The sequence below is a fragment of the Canis aureus genome, chromosome 8, assembly GCF_053574225.1.
Source record: "Canis aureus isolate CA01 chromosome 8, VMU_Caureus_v.1.0, whole genome shotgun sequence".
NCBI classification, from domain to species: Eukaryota; Metazoa; Chordata; class Mammalia; order Carnivora; family Canidae; genus Canis; species Canis aureus.
Window position 1 is genome coordinate 56,296,786 of NC_135618.1, and position 20,121 is coordinate 56,316,906.

Consider the following 20,121-nt stretch of genomic DNA (forward strand, 5'->3'; position numbering starts at 1 on the left):
CTCACACTTACTTGCTTCAAAATTTACTATAAAGCTATAGTAATCAAGAAAGTGTGGTACAGGGAGGGGTATCACTGAAGAAGATACAGACTATCAATGAACAATGTGAAAAATGAAGTTAAGAAAACAATTCCATTTACAATAGCATCAAAAAGAATAAAGTACTTAGGAATAAATTCAACAACAGAAGAACGAGATTTGTACTGTATATATATATATATATATATATATATATATATATATAATCGAATATAACTCAGCCACTAGAAAATGAAATCTTGCTATTTGCAATGATGTAGATGGAACTAGAGGATATTATGATAAGTGCAATAACCCAGTCAGAGAAAGGCAGTTATCATATGATCTCACTCATATGTGGAATTTAAGAAATAAAACAGATGAACATTGGGGAAGGGAGGGAAAAATAAAATAAGAGAAAAATCAGAGAGTGAGACAAATCATAAGAGACCCTTAACTCTAGGAAACAAACTGAGGGTCGCTGGAGGGGAGAGGTTGGAGGGAAGGGGTGACTAGGTGATGGACATTAAGGAAGGCTCGTGTTGTAATGAGCACTGGGTATTATATGCAACTGATGAATCACTGAATTCTACCCCTGAAACTAATAATACGCTGTATGTTAATTAACTGAATTTAAATTTAAAGAAAAGACAATTTATCTTCATGGGAAAACCTACACATTAATTTTGTAGCAGTGTTATTGATGATTGCCAGAACAGGAGATAACCCAAATATTCAACTGATGAGTCAACCAACCATGGTGCATCCATACAATGAAAGATTAGTCAGCGACAGAAGGGAACGAACTGTTGGTTTTACAGCAAGATGGATGCATTTCAAGTGCAATATGCTAAGTGAAAGGAGCCAGCCTCAAAGGCAACATACTATATAGTTCTATTTACATGATTAACTGGAAAAGACCCATTTGTAGGAACAGAAAGCAGGTCAATGCGTGTCAGGGGCTGGGAGTAGACGGCAAAGGAGCGCACAGAAATTTTGGAGGCTGATGGAAACATTCTATATCTGGCCTGTGGTGGTTGCTACGTGATTGTGTTTGCCAGAAATCAGACAAATGTAAACTAAAAAGCAGTGAATGTTTCTGTATGTAAATTACACTTCAATGAATCTGACTTAAAAAAAACCACAAAGGGAAAAAGTGATTCTTGCTCTACATCGCTGGGCCAACGACTCAATTCTATTTTCCCTTCCCAGAAGACCATCACTGTTACTAGTTTGTAGATCCTTTCAGCTTCTCAGAAATTTTCTAGATATATACAAGTGCATATGGCTACATGTATGTGTATATACATTCACATTTATATACATTTACATATACAAATATGTGTGTGTATACACACACACGCACATATATAAATAGTTTTGGAAGCATATTATGCACCAATCTTTGCTTTGCATCTAACTATATATTTTGAATACCCTTCCATATCAGTATATAACAGCCTGTCTCATCCTTTTTTTTCTTTTTATTTTTTAAAAGATCTTAATTATTTATTTGAGAGAGAGAGAGAGAACACAAGCAGTGGGGAGGGGGAGAAGCAGACTCCCCACTGAGCAGAGAGCCAGATGCGGGACTCCATCTCAGGATCCTGGGGTCATGGCCTGAGCTGAAGCAGATGCTTAACCGACTGAGCCACCCAGGCAACTCTTTTCTTTTTTTAAAACAGGCAGTTAATTTGGCTAAACTCAAATTGCAGACTGCCTCATGGGGGTGAGTGGCAGCTGAAGTCCTGTATTAAGTGCTCTGCTAGAGATGCCCAGGTGGCTCAGTGGTTGAACATCTGTCTTTGGCCCAAGAGGTGATTCTGGGTCCCAGGATCGAGTCCCACGTCAGGCTCCCTGCATGGAGCCTGCTTCTCCCTCTGCCTGTGTCTCTGCCTCTCTCTCTCTCTCTCTCTCTCATTCTCTGTCTCTCATGAATAAATAAATAAAAGGTTTTTTTTAAGTGCTCTGCTAGAGATATGGGCAGAGCTCATACATAGAATCTGGATTCCCCTTCTCTGAATCTTCTTTTTCCAGGATTCCCAACTCAACGTCCAAAGGCTGTGTTTGCACATTCCCTGCTCTCTGGTTCTTCAGACCAGTAAAACCAGATATTCTGGCAGAGTTTTGGCCACTGTCCCTTGGCATGGATTTGCTCTGCCTTTGAAAACGGGACACTCAGCCTGGACTGTCCTTTTCTTCCAAGTGACAACACCTCTCTATCTAGCACCTGCCTGTTTTTTTATTGTTTTACGGCTATTTTAATTTTGGGGGGGGGGGGCTTTTGTGTGTCTTTTGTTTTTTTTTTTTAATTTTTATTTATTTATGATAGGCACACAGTGAGAGAGAGAGAGGCAGAGACACAGGCAGAGGGAGAAGCAGGCTCCATGCACCGGGAGCCCGACGTGGGTTTCGATCCCGGGTCTCCAGGATCGCGCCCTGGGCCAAAGGCAGGCGCCAAACCGCTGCGCCACCCAGGGATCCCTGTCTTTTGTTTTTTGTAGTTCATCCAGAGATTATAGTTGTTATGTGCAGGACCCACCAGTAAGAAGTTACTCAGCCGTGACTGGGAGAAGAATTTTGCCTCACTCTTGAACTACCACATTTCCCCTTCCAGGAAACCCTGCAAGAAAGGTGGTCCTCTGCCTCCTGTCTGCAGCGCAATGGGTACAATGGCTCCACCGGGGCCCAGATGATTTGAGCATTTGGGGATGAACTATATTTTTTTTTCTTTTCTCCTTTTTTTTTTTTTTTTTGAGTAAAACTTTTTCAGTATGACCTTGGAAAGGTCACTTCACCTCAGTTCTCATTTCTAAATCTGAATAATAATGATATTTTCCTCACAAGGCGGTCCTGAAGGGCAATGAAATAGTACAACGAAGGCCAACGTCTGTGTGGTGCTTACTCTGGGCAGGAACTGCCCTAGGGTGCTTTATTCCTTGCCACAGCCTATGAATGAGGTACTATTATTATTAGCTCCATTTGACAGTGAGTAAACTGGGGCAGTGAGCTTATGCCACTTGCTCAGCACCCCTCATGGCGTATGTGGCAGAGCCGGGCTTTACACAGAGGCTGTATACCTGCATCTGTGCCCTTAGCCACGTGCATCCTAAAATGTGGTGGGTCTTTAATCCTGGCTGTGCATCAAGATCACCTGCACAGCCTGCAAAGACCTGCTGAATCAGACTCTCCAGCTTCTGCGTTTAAAACAATCTCTGTGCCTTGGCACAATCAGTGTTGGAATATAGGCATTCCCTTCTCCTCCCTGTCTTCCTTTTCCTGACTCACCAGCTCTTTACCAAGTCATAGGACTAGATTATCAGGGTTACCTTTGACCCGTTCCTGACAGAGCTTTGTCACCAGCCTGCATGACAGGTAGAACAGGTTCTAGGAGCTGCAGGAAGAGACAGCTGTCACTGGGATCATCCTTCCCCTCCTGTCTGAAGCCACAACCCTGGTCATATGACCACTGGGAAAGATGCTATGAGCCATGGTGGATGTGTCACCCAATCTCTGCCTTTTATATAAATCACACTTGACAACACCTTGCCCCTTCAGGATACCAGAAACTTCTAGGATGTTTCGGGGAGGTATATGATTCAGCTGTAACTTGGGTCATGGGAACCCATGGTAACAGCCATTTGTCGAATTTGCCCTGAACTTTGAAATAAGATGGCCCTGAGTTCTCCTACCCTTCTAGGACTTTCCTGTCTCAAATCAAACTTTGTTTAAATGGCTTTTGTGGTTTTACATGATCTGGCCTCTGCTAATCTCTCTGACCTGAGCCCAGTCACTCCCCATGATGATCCACACTTGAGCCACACCAGGCCTTTGACTGTGATGGCTCACACCTCTAGATTCTTGCACTTGTTATTCATCCTACTTAGAAAATTCTTCCCTAGAACCCACATGGCTAGCTCATTCTTGTCACTCAAATGTCAACTCCAATGTCGCCTCCTCACAGAGGCCATTCAGTGTAAATCCTCCTCTGCCCTCCCCCTTCATTCTCCATCTTGCTAACTTTGTTTTATTTTCTTCACAATACTTAAAGCATTCCATAGCCATCTCTCCCCTTTGTCTAGGTGCTTATTTTACCTCTCTAACACTGGAATGGCAAACCCAGGATAGAAAAAGCTTTGCCTGCCATGGTCACTGCTGTGTCCCGTGTGCCAGAAGCCTGCCAGGAACCATGCCTAGAACACTCCATAAGTATAGAACATCTATACTTAAGCCTAGAACATCTCCATTCATAGGAGATGAATGAGAGCCTTTGTCATTAGCACTTTCTCTCATCCCCCCACTCCTCCAGGAGCAAAGCCAGCAAACTGAAGGCAAAGTGTGCACCTGAGAGAGGCACAGGTGTAACAGAGGCCACCAGGACCACCTGACAGGGAGCATAAGCTCCCAACTGGATTTGAATCCTGACTCCATCACTACCGGCTATAACCCTGGCCTCACCTCCCCGGTGTGTGACCTTGGGCTTCCCGCTCTGAGCCTGTTTTCTTCCTGTGTAAAATCAGGAAAAGGATCAGACCTACCTCACTGGGTCACGGTAAGGTGAAATGAGATAGCACACGTCAAGCACGTAGCAGAGTGCCAAGTCTCTCAGATCAGATCAGCGATCCTGGATGCGGAGTAGGGGAGCCCCCCCCCCCCCTCCCCCCCCCCCCCCGCGCGCACAGAGCCTGCAAGGCGTCCCTATTTGCACTTCCTCCAGGGAGGTTTCTAAGTATGAGGGGACATTCAAGGCCACTGCCGTGCTTTAATCTACCAAGCTTGTTACTGCTGGAGAAGCCAAGCAGAACCACTTATCAAGAGTCATTTTTGGGCTCCCCAAATAATTACCAAGCACCTGCCAGGTGACTTAGGAAAGGCATAGAGGAGGCAAATGATGCGGTCTGAGAACGTAGTCTAGGGGCAGAGACAGGATCAAAACCCAGGACCAGGGACGCCTGGGTGGCTCAGCAGTTGAGCATCTGCCTTTGGCTCAGGGCGTGATCCTGGAGACCTGGGATCAAGTCCCACATCGGGCTCCCTACATGGAGCCTGCTTCTCCCTCTGCCTGTGTCTCTGCCCCCCTCTCTCTCTGTGTGTTTCTTATGAATAGATAAATCAAATCCTAAAACAACAACAACAACAACAAAAACAGGACCAAAGAGTATAAGTGGAAGCCAGAGGGAGGAGGGCCAGGGCAGTCTGCGGCTTTGCTTCTGGTACCTGAAGAGAGGGCACCTCTCCATGGGCCCCTCTGGAGGAGTGCTTCCACAGTAAAATCGAGTCAGTGGTTAGAGAGTGCCCTTCCCATTCAGGCACACCCCTTTTTAAATTGCAACTCCTATGTGACCTCAAGCCTATGATGTCACCTCTCTGAACCTCATTGCTTCATTTAAGAATCCTTTTTTTTTTTTAATTTTTTATTTATTTATGATAGTCACACAGAGAGAGAGAGAGAGGCAGAGACACAGGCAGAGGGAGAAGCAGGCTCCATGCACCGGGAGCCCGATGTGGGATTCGATCCCGGGTCTCCAGGATCGCGCCCTGGGCCAAAGGCAGGCGCCAAACCGCTGCGCCACCCAGAGATCATTGCTTCATTTATAAAATAGGGAGAATATCCAGGACCTATTCACTGGGTTCTTGAGAGGATTTAAGGAAGTCTGTATCCAAAGTACTTGTCACCGGGCGGTGAATAGTAAATGTGTGGCAAATGCTAGCCACAGTTGTTTTGTTATGTTCATCCAAGATGGAAGCACTTCAACTTCAAAGAAAACTCTCTAGCACTTGCCACTTAAATTTATTTTCTAAACAACATTTATGTGGTGCTTCTGTGCCAGACTCGGTCATGGATTTATCTTAACAACCTTATAAGGAAGGTACTATTTTGGGGTCTTTTTTTTTTTACACATAACATAATATTTGCCATTTTAACCATTTTTAAGTGTATAGTTCAGTAGTGTTAAGTATAATCATACTGTTATTCAACAGATCTCTAAAACATTTTTGTTCTTTTTTTGTTTTTGAAAATGCGAAACTCTATACCCATTTGGACATCATCTCCTCACTTCCCCTTCCTGTAAACCTTGGTTTCTGTTTCGAGGAAGGTACTATTTTAACTCTGTTTCACAAGTCAAGAAACCAAGATCAGCTACATAATTTGTGGGACTTGGTGCAAAATGAAAATGAAAATTATGAGGAATGGTTAAGATGACCACAGCAGAGCGCTGCATGAAGCACAATCACACAGGACCCATGAAACAAGCCCTGCAGGAAACCAAGGGCCAGAGAAGTTAAGTTACTTTCCCAAGGTCACACAGCAAGTTTTGGAGCCTCTAAAATCCTTTATTTATTTTAAACTCCCTGCAGGCAGGGGCTTTGATTTGTTCACCACAGAGTGCCCAGCACCCAGCATAGTGCCTGGCACACATGGTCCCTCATTACATCATTCATATCTGGGCAAATGAATAAATAGGTCACATTCACCTGACAGAGAAGGGCTTTGTCCAAGGATCTGTGCTTTGCCTGGGCTCTGGCACAATAGCATTCCCATTCTTGCTCCTCCTTTGTGTTTACCTAGAGCCCTGGAATTTCTAGGAGAAGCAAGCATGGCGTGTGTCTTTCTATATATAACATCTCCTGGCACTTTTATGAGGCCTCTCCTTTTCAAAACATTCCTGGTCTCGAGTCCCACCTTACTATGGTGGAGGGGAGTTAGAAGTCACTGGATAGGAGCACCTGGATGGTTCAGTTGGTTAAGCATCTGCCTTTGGCTCAGGTCATGATGTCCGGGTCCTGAGATGGAGCCCTGCGTTGGGCTCCCTGCCCAGCAGGGAACCTATTTCTCTCTCTCTTCCCCGCTTGTGCTAGCTCTGTCTCTCTCTCAAATAAATAAATAAAATCTCAACAAAAAAAAAAAGTCACTGGATAAAGAAAGATCACTGGTGGCGTGTTCTGACCCCAGGTCCCCAGGTCCCCAGGAGTCTGATGGCCAAGAACCCTTCTTTATCTCAACATCAGAAAACAAACCAAATTATAATAGTATAAACTAAACACGAGTTTCATTTACAGTTATGGCATTCAGTGCTACAAAGGAGTTTAGGGAGCTTGTTCCTCTGAAAGGGATTTCATTTCTTCTGTCTGACCATGAGAGTCTTTGCTGGTAGTGGGAAGAAGGAGAGATGAAATGTCAGGGACACATCAATGGATTAATCATACTCCTAATCTCATGACCTCTCACTGTTTTGTGCATTATTTCCTTTTAGTTTAACTATTCTTTATGTGTTCATTTGCAGGATACTAATGATTACCTGTGAACCCGCCCAAGAACTAGCTCTTTGCGGATAGCTCCTACCTCCTCTGGGCTCCTCGTCTCATCCTTCCATCTCAGAGGTAATCGCTATCCTGAATGTGGTGTCTCCTGGTTCCCAATTTTCAGGTGTGTTACCTTTGTATGCTTCGCTAAATAATGTATTGTTTGCTTTTAGTTGTTTTTGAAATTCATAGGAAGGGTATGGTATGTCAGCTTCTGAGACTTGCTTTTCTGACTCCAGAACAGTCAAAAAGATCCCATTGCCTTGTCATTACACATACTGTTATTTTATGTTTATTATTGCACAATACTCCACTGTCTGGATAGATTATCACATATTTATTCATTCCCCCTTTCAAGGGCATTTGGGTTGTTTCAGCTTTTTGCTACATTAAAGAAAGCACCCGTGAAATTCTCATGCAAGTACCTGAGTTAAATTTTGCCTTGGATATATTTAAGCAGGAGTGCAATGACCGATTCATAGGGTATAGGAATTGCAAGAGGATGCCAAATCATTTCCCAAAATTACTGTTCCAAACTCCCCAGTGATCATAGGGGATCCCATTGATCCGCATCTCTTACATATGGTATTGTCAACCTTTTTAATTTTGCCAGTTGAATGAATGAATGAAGGAATGAATGAATGAATAACGGGGAAACAAAAAAAATCAGTTCATATGCTAGCTTTAAACAAATTAAGTGTGGTTTAAAATGTTGCCAAGGGGCATCTGAGTGGCTCAGCATCTGCCTTCAGCTCAGGTCATGATCTCAGGGTCCTGGGATGGAGCCCTGAGTGGGGCTCCCTGCTCAGTGGGAAGTCTGTTAGGATCCTCTTTCTTCCTCTGCCCCTCGCCCTGCTTGCTCATGCTCTCAGATAAATAAATAAATCTTAAAAATAAAAATAAAATGTTGCAAGGAAGAGAAAATGAAAAATGAAATGTAAAATGTTTCAAAAATTTTAAACTCAAATCATTCAATCTATTATCAATTGCCATAAAATATAGTTAAAAACAAAAGAAACTCCCTTTATAAGACACATGTATAATTTGCATCAAACCATAATACATATTTCATGCTTTTTTTTTCTTTACTAACAATATATTCCACAATTTAAAAAGGGATAAAATGGCCTTCACTTTATATTACACCCTATATACAAAAAAATTCAAATCGATTACAGAGTTTAATTTAAAATCATGATGCCTGGGACACCTGGGTGGTTCAGCAGTTGAACGTCTGACTTTGGCTCAGAGAGTGGTCCCGGAGGTCCAGGGATGGAGTCCCACATCGGGCTTTCTGCATGGAGCCTGCTTCTCCCTCTGCTTCTGTCTCTGCCTCTCTCTCTCTGTGTCTCTCATGAATAAATAAATAAATAAAATCTTTAAAAAAATCATAATGCCCAAACATAAACTGGAAGGAAACATAAGCAAACAAATATCTAAGGCGGGTTCTGAGTGGCTAGGAACTATTTTTTACAGCATATGAGTAAAGACCATGAGGTAAAAAGACTGATGGACTTTATTACATAAAAAATGCAAAACTTTTTGTAGGCTTCAGTATTAAATAAAGAAAATATAAATATTTCCCCATTTGGGGAAGATACATTGGTGATATAAAGATATAAAGGATATCTATCTTTTGTGAACTTGGGCTGAAAACATGGAGGCCAGACTCAGAATCTGTGATGTGCCTGCTGTTGGGAGTACTTGCTGAGATTAGATTATAGGAGTATATAGCAGCCTGGGTGGGGTAGATCTCATTCTAACTTCCGGAGCCTGGATAGTAGCACAAGTGCCCTGTAGCGGACCGGCAGATTTTCTTGGGTCTCCCAATTCTGTTCTCTGAAACTGAAATGTTGGCATACTAAAATAAGGTAGGGGATCTACTAGACGTATGTGTTTGGTGGAAATGTGAGGGTACAGTGGGTTTGAGAGTGACAAAGGTTTAAAATCCTAGGAGGTGGGAGCTCAGGAGATGCTACCTACCAGAAGTTTGGAAAGGTAGGTACAATACAAGGGCTTTCCAGGGCTTATATGGATATTGGGGTGGGGGTGAGGGGAGAAGTGTCAGGGAGAGAAGCTCCATATTACCAACAGAAATTTAGGGGCACCTGGGTGGCTCAGCTGGTTAAGTGTCTGCCTTAGCCTCAGGTCATGATCCTGAGGTCCTGGGATTGAACCCTGGCATTGAACCCCCCTGCTGAGTGGGGAGCTTGCGTCTCCTTCTCCCTCTGCTGCTCCCCCTGCTTGTGCTCTTTCTCTGTCAAATGAATAAATAAAATCTTAAAAAAGAAAAATTCACATAGTTGAGATCCACTGAGGAATTTAATGGAATGAACCAAAGGTAACATTTTGTCAATTAGGCAAGCAACTGAATTAAATCCCATCACGAGCGCTTTTAATGCAGGTTGTGGGTGAATTTTGACCTGTTTGATGTGTTATAAGGTAAAGTCTCCAAAAGCATGGTAAAGGGCTCTTGGCTGAGAACCATTGGACCAAACGATAACATTGACTATATTCTTTCCAAGGACACATACTCCTCTTCTGGCAGGATTCTAATCCACTCTACCACAGGGATGTGGCCTCCTTTGTGTCCCATCAGGATGACTAAATTAATATTGAATTAAGTGTGAAGGGATTAGGCAAAGACTAGTGAAGGAATATAGATTTACCACTTTAGAGGTGTGAATACCAGTACAATACCTCATTTTCCTGTCCACCTTTTCTTTCATTAGATGTAATTACCCCCCTTTGGTTCATACAGGTTTTTCAAGAAAAGTGGCCATTCGGAAGTGGACCCAAGAGCAAGGAACTTTTGGTTAGTTACCAAAGAAGATAAAGGTGGGAGAAATTTGTTATATGTGTAAAGCACTGATGTTAATGGTGTGGTTGAGTTACATTGTCTTTGTTGTCTCCGGGGCTGATTTGCCGAAATCTTACTGCCATAGTATTTCTATAGATCAATGTATTTATTCAACACATTTATTGAGTGCCTACTATGTCCAGGCTGGGGTCCTAAGAGCTGGGTATATGGCATAACCAAAAGAGAAAAATCCTTGTTCTCAGCTGTGGGAAGGAAACAGAAAACTAAAAAGTAAATATATACCATGGCAAGTAGTAATAAATGCCTGGAAGAAAATAAAAAAGTGAAAGAAATAGAATGGTGGCCATCCTATTTGGATGAAGTTCCCTTAGGAAGATTGTCCTGGTAAGAGGATGACGGACTTAAACCACATTCTGCAAGGATTGGGTGTCTGTATCTAGGAAGTCCCTGGCAAACTTTGTCCCATCATGGCTGTGTGAGCTTTTTCTCGGTGACTTATCTTCTCTGAGCCCAAGCCAGGAAAAATCCAGGGAGCATGAGGAAAATGCATCGTAAATTACAGTGATTATTACAGTTTATGAATGCATTTTTTTTACAGTATGAATTTTATGCATGTTACGATAACTTCCCCATGCCCCAAGGAAAAAAATAATCTCCGACCCACTGAGGGGGTACCTGGCACAGTTCCCTTCTTTTACAGTTAGTAATGGGCTTTCCGAGACGCTACAAAGCAGGCATTCCCCTGACTCTGCGAATCAGAAAGTTCTCGATTGTTAGCTTCCATTCCCTCATCTATATAAATCGGAGATCATGTAGTGGCGACCATTTACGAGGTTTCGTTGATGTTGTTAAAATGACATTTATGGGGCAGCGCGGGTCGCTCAGTGGGTTAGCGCCGCGTTGGGCCCAGGGCGTGATCCTGGAGACCCCGGATCGAGTCCCGCGTCAGGCTCCCTGCATGGAGCCTGCTTCTCCCTCTGCCTGTGTCTCTGCCTCTCTCTCTCTGTGTCTCTCATGAATAAATACATAAAATCTAAGAAAAAAACTAAAATGACATTTATTGAGTTACATGGGAGACACATTGAACCATATGCCAGGAACGGTCCTCAACAATGGAAACGTATTTATTCGTTTAATCCATAACAACCCGGTAGGCCGAGTACCATTTTCTTTCTTTATTTTTTAAAGATTTTATTTATTCATGAGAGACAGGGATAGAGAGAGAGAGAGACCGAGACACAGGCAGGGGGAGGAGAAGCAGGCTCCCTCTGGGAAGCCCCATGCAGGACTCGATCCCAGGACCCGGGATCACGACCTGAGCCAGGGCAAAACGCTCAACCACTGAGCCACCCAGGTGCCCCCATCCGCCACCCCCAGTTCTAGTTTAAACTGCACTTTACCGCCGAGGAAACTGAGGCACAGTTAAACCTCGACCCCAAAGCTGGGGTTCCGGACCCCGACAACTGGGCTCCAGAGCCCGGCAGCGCTGCAAAGGGCTCAGCCCCAGGCCTGGCACATAGTAGGGGCTCAGTAAACCTTTACAGTGTTGGGGGGTGGGGAGGTCTGGGGGCTGCTCCAGAATCGCCGCTTAGCGGAGCCGAAGGCAGCCGGCTCGTGGGAAGGGGAGGCTAGGGGGCGCTTGCATAGCAACCACAGTTCAGTGCATAGCAACCATAATGTTTACTCCAACTGGGGGAGCCGGCGGGGACTGCGGGGAAAGGGAGTTGGCCGGCCGCCCGCCTTGGCCGCGGAGACTACCTCGCACGCCGGCCGCTGGAATCCGGGCTCCCCCCGCGCCGGGGCCGCCTAGTGAGCCGGCCCTCCGCGCGGCACCCCCCTCCCCCCCCCCGCGAGCCGAGGCCGATGGTTCCTTCCGTTCTCCCGGCTGGTTCAGGTTCCGCGCTCCGAGTCACAAAGCGCGGGGTCACGTGGGCGGGCCGGTGCGCTTTGTGACGCCGAGGGCCCCGCCCCCGGCCCGCCCCCCCGCGCACGCCAGCCCCGCCCCGCGCGCGCCGCCCGTGCAATCCCTGCTTAAGAGACCCCGGAGTGGGGCGCTCGCCCGAAGCCAGGCCGCGTCCGCCATAGTGCCTGGCTTGGAGGTGTCGCCGGCGCTGGGTGAGGGCCCGGGAGCGGCAGGGGGGCCGAACAAAAAGAGAGCCCCCGAAGCCCGCGCCGTTGCCCGGCGGTTCCCGTGGGGCCTCCTCTCGCGGCTCGGGCCGCAAGGCGACGGGAGCGGAAAGGCGAGAGAAGCGCGGAGCGCCCGGCGAGAGGAAGCGTCGGGGAGCCTCGGCGGCGTCCCCAGGGTCCGCCAAAGCCACCCGGCCGCTGGCTGGGGCCCGGGGTGGTGAGGAAGTGCTTCGAGGCCTCGCTGAGGCCTAGTACCGGCTTTGTGTCTGAGGCGGCGGCGGCGGCGGCGGCGGCGGGGGGGAGGCGGAGCCGGCGCCGGGGGCGGCCTGCGGGAAGGCCTCTCCTCCGCCGACCGCGCGTTTCTGGCCTAGGCCGCGGGGCCGCGCGTGGCCGCCGGGGAGCAGGCGACAGGGGTCTGTGCGAGGGGGGCCTGGGCCCGGGCCTGGGCCTGGGCAAGCTGACGCCGGTCGTCCGGAAGCCAGGAGGAGGCGAGAGGCCGCTCGTGGACTCCGGGCCTAGGCCCTCTCCCCCAACCTTCTCCCGGGGCCTGGGTCACCCCAATCCACGGAAAGAGAGACCAACCGGGAGGTGCGGCCGCGCTATGGACCCCTGACCCCGCGGGGTCATCCGGACTCTAACGTGTGGACTGACCGCTTACTGACTGCACCGCCTGCCCCCCGTCTCCTGCCGGCCCCTTAGCATGAGCGAGGGGGACCCAGCCGGGTGACATTGTGCCCGTTGGCGGATTCTCGATTTCCCCTTTTCCCCCCTCGTCCTCGTCCGCTTCCTCCCGTATGAAGTGCTTCTGAGTCTCCGGGGGGGGCGGGGCGGGGAGGGGGCGCCGTGGGTGGGTGGGGGGGGCTGTGTGTTCTGATTATTGTTTTTTTTTTTTTCTTTTTTTTTTTTTTTTTTTTTTTTTTTTACGAACCCCTGCTTGTGGTTTGGGGGGGAGTTATTTAAACTGAGGCCTTAGGGTCCTTCGGTGTCTTTTTTGAGTGTTTTGTGCGTGTACCTTATTTTGCTCTTAAGTTCGTAAATACACATATATTGAGCGTGTCCACGTCTCCTCGCTGAACCTTAGGAATCCTTTGGCACCATGTCCTGTGTGCATTATAAATTTTCCTCTAAACTCAACTATGATACCGTCACCTTTGATGGGCTCCACATCTCCCTCTGCGATTTAAAGAAGCAGATTATGGGGAGAGAGAAGTTGAAAGCTGCCGACTGCGACCTGCAGATCACCAACGCGCAGACGAAAGAAGGTAAGAGCCACATGGGCTCCAGGGACTCGCTGGTTGTGCTGGGCGCTGGTGGCCCGGCAGGGAAACCGCCATGACGGCGGGGCTGCTCATTCTCACACTTCGGGGTACAACTTTTCACCGAGGCCCAAGGGTGGCAGCGGTCGGCCCGCGGGAGTTTAACCGGCTTGTTTGATGCCCGCGTACGTGGGTTCATCGGGTAACAGGCCAACCCCCCAAAGAAAAACAAACAAACGTGGAAGTCTGATTCTTCTCAAATGTAATTTAAAAATGAGGATTTTATTTTGGTGGCTGGGGTGGGGGGTGGTTTGCTATCCAGATCCCTGGGGGCCTTTTTTGCCGTGTTGCCTTTTGGAGCTTGGTTTTCATGAGGAGGAGGAGGAGGAGGGGGAGGCTTCTTACTTGTTAAAGCAGCAGTCGAGGTACTTGTCTAACTTTCTGGCCTGACAGCGGTCTGGGGTTCAGTGGCAGGTTTTATGTACTTGTGTTTTTGTTGCTGTTGTTGTTTTTATTGTTTTTGTTTGTTTGTTTTCCTGTCCTTGTGTACTTCATTTCTTTTTCTTTTGGAGTTGCCTGTGTTGTTGGAGAAGGGGTCCTCACTTAAAATATTTTTAAATGATTGAATCCAGCCAGTCTTTCCTTACGGTTGGAATTTCTTTTGGAACTTGATGTGTTCTGATGTCACCACTTTTGTGTGTGAATTCCAGAGTTAGTAATACAGGGATTAAGTGATTGAACTAACTTTGTCACGTTACCCTTAAAATTTAGCAAGTTAGTGAAGATCAAAAACTGGAGGCTCTTCTTTTTTAAGCTAGTAATTAATTGCTAGACTTTACAGGATTTTTGTCGTTACCAGGATACGTGAGAATTAGTAGGCTGCTACCGCATGAGTTTCAAACAAGCCACTGATAGGAATCTAAGTTCTTTCTCCTTTTTGAAAACGTTTTATAATGTTGCGGATTTTCACGTCAGATGAGACAGTGTGATAAGGAGTCTCTTTGGATTCTGGCTCTGCATTTGTTTTGGTTTCTTTTTCTCGGTACTGTAATGCTGATGTGTAGTTTCAGTAGGTCAGTCTGGGTTGGGAAGAAATAAAGAGAAGTTCTAATTAGCTTAGGGTATTTTATTGGTCACTAAATTTGGCTTAAGGTGTGACTTGGTTTCTTTTAGTTGAAATTAAGGAGAGGGTGCCCTCACTTTTAGCCTATAGGGAGTGGTGGTTGTTTTTTTAAGACTTTATTTTTAATCTCTACCCCCAACCTGGTGCTCGAACTCACAGCCTTGAGACCAAGAGTCGCTTGCTCTCCTGGCAGAGCCAGCCGGGCGCCCCTAGCCTATAGTTTTTAATAGAGTGAATCTTACTGTGTAAAAGAGCTGCTACCCATTTACATCCAGATATAAGCATAATTGTGTTATGATACAGAGTGGCGCTACTGGCGTGACTCAAATATATTCATTAAGAAAGAATTTTTATTTACTCACGTGATAGATGATATGTGAAAGAATATTCTCTGCTGCCCCCACCCCAACCCTTTTTAAAATTATGTCATACCTAAGGGATACTTCACTTGAAGTTTTGGTGATCATAATTATGTGTAGAATCCTCTACTCAAGGAGAGGAAAAATTGCTAGTCATCATGAACAGTTGAGAAACAGCTTTTTAAAATAGTATTCAAGAAAAATCTTGAAGGAAGTACTCTTTAAGGCCACCAAAAGGGTCCCTTAAATATTTTAGCCACACTTCACAGGACAGATGGGTTTATAAGAATTTCAGGACATACTTGTTAATGGTACTTATGAATGAGAGTAAAGAAAATATAAATGAAAGCAAAGAATATTGAGACAATTTTCACTTAGGCAGGTTTTATATTTTACTGGAGTATTAAATGATTTCATCATTTGGGGCTATACTTTGTCCATTTTCTCCCCCCAGTAATTGAATACAACTTTGTTAGATTGGGGTAAGTTAGAGTTGATGGAATTCTTCTCCAGAAATCTGAGAGATTTGTGACATTGTGTGTGTGTGTGTGTGTGTGTGTGTGTGTGTGTTTTTCCCGAAGTCAGGAAATTATGTGATGTATTATTTTTATAAATCCTGAAAGCCAGGGAAATATTCTGCCCAGCAAAATATTTTCTTTTATATGTTTGTGTGAACTGTCCTTATTGGAGAAAGCTTTGATGTTAGATTGGTTAAGAGAAGGAGCTTCAGGGGAGAGAATGCATTTTGTGCAATCCTCAAATTAGGAGAGGAAAAGATACCAGGCATAGAAGCTCAGAGGATAGTCACTTAATGAGTTTTACGGGAAATAGCGTCCAACGTCACAGGCAGCTGAGTAAGAATGGGCTGGATTTTAGCACCATCCAGTGAATTAGGGAGTACAAAATAAATGTTTATAGCCCTCATAGTTTGGAGATTGCCTGGGAGAGGATGCTGAACTGTATCACTTTAATTTGTTTGAATTAATGTTAAATTAACCAGTATATCACGTTTCTGTAAAACATTCCTTAGAGTTTTAGGAATCTGTCCATGTTTAGGACCCTTAAATCTTGATTAGAGCAAAATGCTTGGATCAGAATTTCATGTGTTAGATTTAAGAATCTTGCTCCTTTATTTCTAGACTATATTTCAAAAACAGATCCCAAATGATCTTCCTATATTTTTTAATAGAGCTTTCCCATATAAACTTGTTTTCTTACCTTTCACTTTCTCCCCACCTCCAAAAAAAAAAAAAAAAACAAACCTTCATTCTAAACTTAAGTGTGAAAGATTTGAAAGCTGGAATGAAATGTTCTTAAAAGATTCTTAATATCTTCAATCATTTCTCAAATTCGTTTTATTTCTCATTTCAAAATCCATGGTCTTCACATTTTTTTTTTTTAATCAAAAATGGCACCTGGAAAGGTACTTGTGATGATGCGGACAGGCGACTTATTAGTAAGGTATTTTAAGGGTAGGAAGTCAACAATGTAATTCAGGTACTTATAAGGCAATCAGAGTATCTGGTGTTAGGTACCTGACTTTTAGTCTGACACAGTACTGTGTTGATCAGATTAATAAGTTGTCTTGGGGTGACGCCTGGGTGGCTCAGTGGTAGCATCTGCCTTCGGTTGGGGGCATGATCCTGGGGTTTCAGGATCAAGTTCCACATCGGGCTCCTTGAGAAGCCTGCCCCTCTCCCTCTGCCTGGGTCTCTGCCTATGTGTCTCTAATGAATAAATAAAATCTTTTTAAAAAATTAATAAGTTGTCTTGGAAAGCTACAGTGAATGCTTTTGATAATTGCTACATATTCAGAAAGTATTTTTTTTTTAGTATTTTATTTATTTGAGACAGAGAGAGAGAGAGAGAGAGAGAGAGAGGCAGAGACACAGGCAGAGGGAGAAGCAGGCTCCATGCAGGGAGCCCTACGTGGGACTCCATCCGGGTCTCTGGGATCACACCCTGGGCCGAAGGTGGCGCTAAACCACTGAGCCACCCAGGGATCCCCTTCCAATTTTTCTTAATCAGAGCTTGCTTGAAATTTAGGACTATCACAGACTATCAAGACAATGATGATGGGTCTCTAATGGTCTTGGAAATTGCATCACTCTGATTGGATATACCTTTGAGATACCATCTACTATTTGAAGTATACTGAAAAGAATCCTTTCTTGAACAATTTAGTTTGTAAAAGGAAATAACTAATAATGTTATGATTAAAATTAAGAGCATATATAATCTTAAAATGCTTACGTGTGTGATAAATTCAAATAACTGGAAGAACAGAGGTAGTCAGCCACTTGGTGCTGAGTGATACTTAAATGACATAAACTCCGTAATCTTAAGAATGAACCCTAATATCTGATTGTGTGATGGGGGGATGGGTACATTTTCACATTTATCCCCCTCTAGTGGATTATTTTTGTTTTTGGTATTTTTACAGATCCCTCCTCAGGGAATCTTTTTACCCATAGTTAAATTAATTGGTCTAGTTCCTCTTGTAATTTCATTCTTCCAGAACTATTGCAAGTAATGGGCAGTTTAAACAGAAAAATAGGATCCACTCATCCTCCTTGTTTTCACCTCAGAAAGTGACATCACTGTTCTTCCAGTTACTTAAGCCAGGGACCCAGTTTTTTATGCTTGATTGCTCTTTTTCCTTCATCTCTTCCTTCCCCCATTAAATCCATTGATAGCATTATCAGTTCCACCTCAAAACATTCTGATTCTCTCCATTTCTTCATCTGTCACGTTCCAGCACAGACAGCACATTCTTACTGGGATTTCGCAGCAGCCTCCTTAATGGTCATCACCCTCTTTCTACTCTTGTTCCCCTGTGGGTTTGTTTTCCAGATAGATACTTGAGTTACCTTGTTTGTTAGTAAGGTAAATCAGATTGTCATCATTTCTGTTTAAAGTCCTTCAGTGATTGCCTGTTGTACTTAGAAACAAACTATAAATCAGTGTGTGATCTATACCTTTCTATCTGTAATTAAAGTCATTCTTTCATTATCTTTCAACTATTCTGGCCTTTTTTATGATTTTTTTCACACGCTTTTCTTTCTAACTGAAACACTCTTTGTCCGGCTTTTTTGCACATCTATCCATCTAGCTTCTCCACCTTTTTTTTAAGTTTCAAGCGTCCGTTCCTCAGAAGGGCCTTGAATCAACATTCTATCCAGAGTTGCATCCCACTACTGATTCTTTTTACAAAAGTATTTTCTCTGTTCAAAATATGTAAAACATGTCAATTTCTTTAGTCTGTCGTTTTTAGTAATACTCATGTTGAAGGGCTATAAGGACAGAATGCCTTCATTTTAAATAACAGCTTTTTCCCATAGTCAGATGCTTAGCATTACTGGCTGAATAAACTGAAGAATGAGAGCCTTACTGAGATTTGGGGTTCCACAAAAGTAGGGACATTAGAGCCGAGAACCTGACGGCAGTATTTGGCATCCTTGGAAGAGAACCTCCTATGGCTTTGTATATTTGTTCTGACAATATCAGTGACCTAGATGCAAGGAACATACAGTAATTAGTGCTCTTTTAAATTTAAGTTCATTTTCCATAGAATTTATGTTTGAAGTTTACTAATTCTTGAGGACTGACTTCTCCAAATCGCCAAATAGAAATTCACCTCTTTCTCTTTTTTACAGAATATACTGATGATAATGCTCTAATTCCTAAGAATTCATCTGTAATTGTTAGAAGAATTCCTATTGGAGGTGTTAAATCCACAAGCAAGACATATGTTATGTAAGTATTTATCAAATCTCATGTATTTAAGTCCTCAAAGTAGACTTTTTTATTTTGTGGGAAAGAACAAGTATTTTAGAACTGAAGTCATTACTTTACCTTAATTATATCTTCTTAATTCTTAAAGCTGTGAGGGTGGATTTGTTTTTTCTTAATTTCTTCCCCCAGTTAACCTATAGTTACAAGCTATCAGGAAGAATTTTTTGCTACATAAATATGTTAAGAGATTTGTGCTAAGTGTTTTGAGAGCATCAAGAGTGTTCAATAATGCTAACATTTGCTTCTCAATAAGGGGCTTTTGTTGGGAAGCTATGGAGTTTATAGGACTTACGGAATCAGGCTTAGGTTTGACTCCAGTAGCTGCTTCACACCAATCGTGTGACTTTGGGTAAGTTACCTAAAGCCTCAAAATAGATTTCTCAAAATAATATAGGGATATGAGTGCTTAATACTAGAAGAGAGCTGTAAGAATTAAATAGTGCCTAGTCCATGGTAGATACTCATTATTGGAGTAAGAACACAACAGTATCTTAGCACCAACCTAGAGCTTAAGACATTCACAAAAGACACAGGATTAAAACATCTTTAAACTTCTGTGTTTTCTTGCAATTTTAATGATGTTAGAATTCTAATAATGTGGGAAGGGTAATGATTTCCACTTAGAAGTTAGGTAGCCTTATTTGAAATTTTGGCAAATTCTGTTTTTGGCCAATGGAAAATTCTGGAATTTGCCAGTTCTGGGAAATGGAATGTGTTCTTGGAATTGAGGTAAAATAGTCATTTCTTGGAGCTTTACCTCATATGGGCAAGTATTCATTGTAAGATTATTGTCATTGATTTGCTATAATGTTATATTCCATGTCAGCATTTGGAGATCCTTTTGTGTAATATCTAATACCTTCTACATAGTAACAACTTAAAAACCTGCATACTTTTTCTTATAAATACCAAGTGAATTACACTTTTAATTTTGTATAATTTTTAAAATTTTTTGTATGATTTTAAGAAATTATGAGGAAATAATTCCTAGAATTTAGTGTGAAATTGCACTTGAATTTACCAAGTGCTCTTTTAAAAACACTAAATATTCAGTTTTTAGTTTTGTTTTGTTTTGTTTTGTTTTACTAAGAAACTCTTAGAGAATTACTTGAAGTACATGGGAAAATAAGGTGCTTCTTAAAATTATATGTTAATTCACTATGTGTGAATTTTCCTTTGTAATCTTTTTGCCTTGTTAAATGCCTTTGAGTTCATTGAGCAAATACTAGAAAATGAAAGCTTCATTTTTATCCCAGGATTTCCAGATCGCATGTAAACTTAGAAACTCCTTTCAGATGTGCACTAACATTTCTCCGT

The 20,121-nt window shown here is 43.6% G+C and overlaps 1 protein-coding gene across 4 annotated transcripts in view; it reads left to right on the top strand.

Annotated features, from left to right (window-relative positions):
• Positions 1–12,155: 12,155 nt before the first annotated feature.
• Positions 12,156–20,121, top strand: part of RBBP6 (RB binding protein 6, ubiquitin ligase) — a 32,059-nt gene continuing 24,093 nt past the window's right edge. For 2 of the 4 annotated variants that reach the window (XM_077907048.1, XM_077907051.1), the window contains exons 1-2: positions 13,146–13,533; positions 18,666–18,765. In XM_077907048.1, coding sequence (XP_077763174.1) covers positions 13,368–13,533; positions 18,666–18,765 — 266 coding nt within the window. In that variant the 5' untranslated portion in view covers positions 13,146–13,367. Of the gene's footprint in view, positions 12,260–12,923; positions 13,064–13,145; positions 13,534–18,665; positions 18,766–20,121 lie in introns of those variants that run through there. The other 2 variants (XM_077907050.1, XM_077907049.1) reach the window with 2 other exon arrangements.